The 6,116-nt window shown below is 46.5% G+C and overlaps 1 protein-coding gene across 10 annotated transcripts in view; it reads right to left on the bottom strand.

The window, feature by feature from the left end:
• The window catches only part of ZC3H7B (zinc finger CCCH-type containing 7B), a 50,562-nt gene that overhangs the window by 29,469 nt on the left and 14,977 nt on the right, over positions 1 to 6,116 (bottom strand). For 8 of the 10 annotated variants that reach the window (XM_035903260.1, XM_035903261.1, XM_035903255.1 and 5 more), the window contains exons 7-9: positions 6,057 to 6,116; positions 4,614 to 4,656; positions 331 to 590 (exon numbers count right to left, since the gene is read on the bottom strand). In XM_035903260.1, coding sequence (XP_035759153.1) covers positions 331 to 590; positions 4,614 to 4,656; positions 6,057 to 6,116 — 363 coding nt within the window. The remainder of the gene's footprint in view (positions 1 to 330; positions 591 to 4,613; positions 4,657 to 6,056) is intronic. The other 2 variants (XM_035903256.1, XM_035903265.1) reach the window with 1 other exon arrangement.

Here is a 6,116-nt window from a genome sequence, read left to right as displayed (position 1 = left end):
TGCTTCAGCACACTTATTTCTACCCTCAGGCCTGCTTCAACTCCATGGACGCCAGAGGCCAGGGGAAGGTGATGGCAGGGGAAGGCTATCTTGGGTACCTTTTGAGGGACAGCTCCATGAAGTTGCACACAGCAAATCAGGCTTGGAGGTGGGCTCTTTAGATACTCAAGCCAGTTGCAGAAATAAAGGAAGGAACGAATGAGTTTTGCCAGAGGAAGTGCTAGTAGGTAAGAGCGACAGAAAGAGAGAGACAAGCAGCATGCCTATCCACATGCTCCAAGGACCTATTTGGAACAAGAAGCAGGGGACCCATGCAGCACCCACTCTTACTAGAGGGTATGGTGACCCTTCGGCAAGGGAGTCCAGGAGGGAGTCCAGTTCTTCCCCAATGATGTCCCCATCTGTGAAGTCCTCCACGCTCTCAGGCACTGGCAGGGACACGCAGTCTGGAGACGGGAGCAAGCTGGCAGCAGGGAGCGAGGTAGACAAGCCCTTTGCATCTGAGTCAGAGGGCAAAGGGGCCAGCCCCTCGCTCACAGGGATGGAGGTGGCCACAGGAGCTGGGAGGCACTGCAGGTCCATAGAGCAGTCTGTGACGAGGGAGAAACAGCCAGTCACCCAGGAGAGCCTCTTGCATGAGGCAAGCAGAGCACAGCCTGGCAAAACTAACATTGTACAACTCCATCAAATCACAAAAAACCAAGTATGCCAGTTTTCTGGGAGGAGGGGCTCTGGTCTGAAGAGTTTTTGCCCTTTCATTTTTGTTCCCAGCCTCCAATGGCTCACTTATAGCTGAAATATGCTCTAAGGGCCAGTGCCCAGACTGACTGTCAGGATTTGGCAAGCATATACAGTAACCAGGAACAACACAAAACCTGTGGCTGAGCAGTTACTGAGTTCACTGTGGCCAGGACTAAAGGCCGGGGGCATGTAATCCAATTTCTCTATAACCTACCACCTGGTGTTTTCTTTAACGTTCCTCACTAATGCATTTGGCAGAGATCACTACCTTCTCTACTCCTTGGAGCTTTGATATCCCAGCTGAAAGCTTGCTTACTCACACACCCTCTCTAAAACCTCATGCACCCTAAATGGCAGATAAAAACCATAAGGTCCTGCCTGGAAGAGAGTCAGAGATTGGGTGCTCAGACCAGGTTGTGCTAACAATGTGTGCAAAGAAACCCCATCAGACTCACTCAGTTGTCTTTACCCAAGTAAATTCCCTGCTCTTGAGTGTTTCCTGATGTCTGCAGGTGAGAGGTTGCTGCACACACTCCCTCTCAACACCTCAGCAGCAAATATCCCCTTGGAAACTTGTGTGAGCCAGGGTTGGGGCAGGAGAGAGGCAGTGATTTTCTCTAAGGCTTCCTTGCCTTCCCAGTACATTACTGAAACAGTAAGACGTTTCCATCATGCAATATAAACCTCTGTTAAGTGAAGTTAAGGTTACAAGCACATATTCTTCACAGAAGAGCATTTTATTCTCCAAAAAGTTAAAGGTTAAAAAAAAAAAAGTTCAAATGTTAGATATTTGGAAAATGCAGCATTACATTTGCAGTTCTCAAACCAAGCACCCAAACTACCTTAATTCTGCCCCTATGCAGATGTCCTGGAATAAAAGAAAAGAAATAAGACAAAGATGCTACCTTTTCCATCCACATAGCAGTGGCTGCACCATAGCTACAATGGTCTAAGGCTATAAGCACAGCAAAGTTTGGAAGGAGAGACAATAGCTTTTATTAGAAAGACCATAATAACAGGAAAGAAACTAGACAAGCTTCCAAGATACAAATCCTGACCCAGCGAGAAATCCTGAATCCTGTCTGTACAAGCTCTGCTCACTCAGCCCCCACAAGAACTCTGCCACCCTTTTAAACTGGGACTTGGCAAGTGAGCCATGTTGCTATCCTCTACACCGCCCATTCACTGACCGAGGACTGTGCTGGTGCCCTTCTTAGAGAGCCCAGCAAATCAGCAATTCCTGCAAACCTCCAAGTCCTGAATAAAACAACAGCAGAGACAACACACAAATGCAGGCCCCCTTGTCTCTAGCCCCCTAGGAGCACACCACCACCCCCTGCAACCTTTCCTCAGGCATTTGTTGTGATGGACGACAGCCGAGGTCACTGTGCAAGGCACCAGAAGCCCAGCCATGACAAAAGGCAGGGAAAGCAGGGGGAAGCGGCAAAGGACAGACACGGGTCCCTCTCCACAACCTCACGCATGCGATCGAGGGAAAGCGCATGTTGAACCTAATGGGATCCAAGACAGTTTTTCAGTGCTGCAGCTGAACACATTCCCCACAGGCAGCGGCTCAAAGGAAGGCTGTAAATGTCCCTAGTTCTGCAGCTGTCCCTCAGATCGGGCTTGGCTCCAGCCTCATGCCCCCTTTTGCAATGACTTCTTTCAGCTCATCTCCCTTTGGTGCGGGCCCCCCCAGCTGCACTCGGGAGCCAGCCATCCAGCTTCCATCAGTGCTGGCCTCATCGCTGGTAGCTCAGCCAGATTTCTCTCAGTACAAAGGGATGACTTGTGCCTTCCCGTTTTTCAGATGTTTAAATCTGGAGTACTGCCGAGATCCCTCCAGGGACCAATAAGAAGTTCAGGACATGCTGGAAGGGCTGGGGACACACGCAGAGGGGAGCAAAAGGGTTCACAGTGACAGAGCCCCAAAGGATCCACAAGTTCAAACCTCCTCTGAGGAATGAACGAGGCCCTCCGGTTCCCACTCAGACTAGGAAGCAGAGGAAAGAGGCCCTCACAGACCCTAAGAGGCCCAAACCCCTGAAAAGCTGAATGCACAACCAAAAGGCAGAGAATGATACAGGATCCCCCACAGCTCAGTGCATGTGAAGGGCGAGGAGAAGAGCAGGGACTAACAGGTTCCACTACTTGCAAGGGGCAGAGGAGAGATGTCTGCTCCCCTTTCCCTGACCACCCAAACACTGTCATTCCTTCAACCACTTCCTCCCATTCCCCTCTGCCCAATCTCTCCCCCTATCCCTCCTTTCCCATCCCTGCTTTCCTCAGGACACCCCATCTGCTGACCGCACTCACCACCCAGATCTCATGTACTCTCCTTCCAGAAGGCTCACACACCTCCTGCATTCACCTCATGTTTGCTCCATCTTAAAAAAATAAAACAGCCGCCTTTGGTGAGCAGATCACAGGCACACACATGCGCCTCTGATTTCTGCCACTGCCATGACACTAAGCCCCATGTATTACTATTATAAGCTCAGTGAGGATCTTGTCCATCCACTCCCATGGTCTCTCATACCACGCTCCCGAGCTGGTAGCGCCTCTGGCCATACATCTCCCTGTCCCAGAGGGGCGCAAGTACAGTACTTTTAAAAGCCCTGTTTCTAGCTCCGCTTCCCAAAACAGCAGTGGCTCCCTAGTGCATTAGCTGGCCAAAGTGATCTGTGCAGGGCAGGGCTAAGTTTATCAGATGACTTCCAGCAAAGCACAGGGGAAGGAGCTTCAGGAGTTTGCATCTTAAAAATAAACAAAACCAACAACAACAAAAACTTGCTATAAAAGCTTTGAAACTCTTGGGGTACCCAGCACACACAGCCCTCCTGGTGGCACACCACTCTCAGGGCAACAGGATAACATGCAATTTCAGTGCTTTTGAAAAGATTTCCTAAACAGTGAAGGTTCTCTCTGCCTGAACAGCAGCAAAGGTGGCATGCTGCTCTCACACCAAATCCTGATTAGATAAAGAGCTTACTGGATGCAGTCACTCTTTACCCTGTGGTAGGAGTCCAGTTCGTTTTAGCACAGCAAGATAATATGAAAAACTCTCCTTAATTCACAGAACTGAGTATCACAATTGCACGTCACATTCAGTTATTGAACTGGCATTCAACAGAGAACTAATATGTTTTCCAAAACAGACACCGAAACACCTTAATAATGAAATTAGTTTCTTTCTGTAAAAAGAGCAATTGCTACTTGCAGTGCTAAGTCCTCACACTTACCTTCACACACAGAGTTACCTTTCAAAGGAACAAAGACTGATGTGCTCAGAGACACGAGTTCCATGCTCCAGCACACAACAAAGGGCAAAGCACAGAGCAAGCCTTTCTACAGGGGCAGAGTTAAGGTCACTTGTTTCCCAGCATGAGAAAAGCAACCCTGTAGCCCTCCTTCTGCTCCTCCTGGGTGCCTAACCCTGAGCACAGCTCTCCCTGGGTCCCTCCCACCTCCTTTTGTTTTCATTTCCTCCACTTCAACGTCTTAGAGAATCATATGCGCTCAGAGCACAGGCAGCTACAACCTTAACTTCACTTTATCTGGACTGTTTTGGCTGGAAGCAGAGTTTCAGAAGCTTTGCCAAGCCCAGCTTTATGAAAGCACAACTGGAGAGAGCTGTGTACCTCAGCAGACTGTTTTAATTCCCAGATGCATCTCTCGCTGGGCCTGGACAAAAAGCTTTTCTGCAGGAAAAACACTCCTGCTTCCCACCACCTTTTCCTCCTCCTAGTTACCAATGCCAGGAGCATGCAGAAGAGACACAAGGCAATGAAGGCAATGAACCTCTCAGGCCTGCCAGCCTGCTCAGATACCTTACTGAAGCCACAAAAATCAGACAAGAGAAATGTCTTTACCTGTTTCGATGTCATCTATCGAACCCAATCCGTTGGAAGTGGCCTGCAAAGAGGGTGTAGGAAAGGGTAGAGAAAAATATCACCAGAAATTCACCTTTAAAAAGATATTCACACTTCACAGATGACACCCTTTACCACTCCTAAATGCATCTGGCCCTTTCTTTTCCTTTATGGCCTCTTTCAGTGCAAGAACAGTAAAAGAATTTTAAGAGGCCATTAATCCAAATATTTATTTTTTTCCTCCAGCAGGTGACAAACCTTGTTGCTGCAAAGGAATACCAGCCCTGCATAACATGCAACCGTGTGAGCAAATCTGTACATAGAATAGGGTTTCTCACGTGCAGATGAGAACGCTGTGTCCCAAGTCCCAGGACACATCAATCGCTCAGCCCCATGCAGTGTGAGATCCAATTAACCTGATCTTACACAACGTTCTTTTTCTTAGTTCACATATTTTGCAATCTAACAACCACAAACTTTTACAGCAAACTCAAAACAGGAGAAGGTGTCCGCCAGGACAACTGCTGACTTGGAGCTCTGAGCAAGGAATAAAATGAGCCCATATTTTACAAAAACATAAACTGAGGTAAGTACGTGTGCCTTCAGCTCAAACTTAAAAAGGCACAAGTGTAAAGCATTACTTTTGAGATACTGCACCTACTGCAATAGTGTTTGCAACTTCTAGTTTTTGCACTGTTTTCATTTCTTGCAAAAGGAAAGATTTTCCAATGAAAAACTAGGCACAACTATTAAAGAAAGCTGACTGGCTGTCCTAGAAAGATGTGAAGGCAAGTCACTGAACGGTGGGAGGTAAACTAATTCTTTAGTATCCCATCTTGTTGTACAAAATGTCAATTTTTATGGTTTTACAGTTTGTTTGCTTTAAGGAGCAGTGTGAAATAAAGCCTGTAAAACCAGCAAGTGTTTGGGGTTTTTTTTTGGCCAGTGGTGGAACAAGGAAATCAGCAATTTCTTATATTTCAGCTTAGTATTTGTACAGTGCCCTGCCCAGGCTGGATCTGCAAGGTGACAGGACAACACAAATAACACATAAACTGTGCATGTACCTTGCTCAGTACATTGCACAATTTGATTTTGTGTGTTTCTTCAGCAGTTGCACCTTCTGATTTTTACTCAGCGTTGCCCTAACTATGTAAAAATTTGAAAACTGGAATTTATTTAAAATGCAAGAGGAAGCAAACATTCGCAATAACTAAGAAAAATAGCCATCTTCAGTGATTTAATTACTGACATAAAAAATGTCGTCACTAGAAATATTTTCAAAGCAATTAATTTCCTTGGCAATATTCCTTAAAAGCAGAAAACACTAATTAATACATTTAAATCCTAAAAGACATCTATAAAATTGCATGTAAATAAAGCTGAGAAGCAGTCTAGTAGCACAATCCATGAACAGTAAGAACCATAGGATGCAAACTCTACCTGGTTTGACAAATTGATTGACGTGCCGTTACTGAGTAGTGAGAATGTTTCCAATTCCTG

The sequence above is a fragment of the Egretta garzetta genome, unplaced genomic scaffold, assembly GCF_000687185.1.
Source record: "Egretta garzetta isolate BGI_Z169 unplaced genomic scaffold, ASM68718v1 scaffold51, whole genome shotgun sequence".
NCBI classification, from domain to species: domain Eukaryota; kingdom Metazoa; phylum Chordata; class Aves; order Pelecaniformes; family Ardeidae; genus Egretta; species Egretta garzetta.
This window is presented reverse-complemented; position numbering and strand designations above follow the sequence as displayed.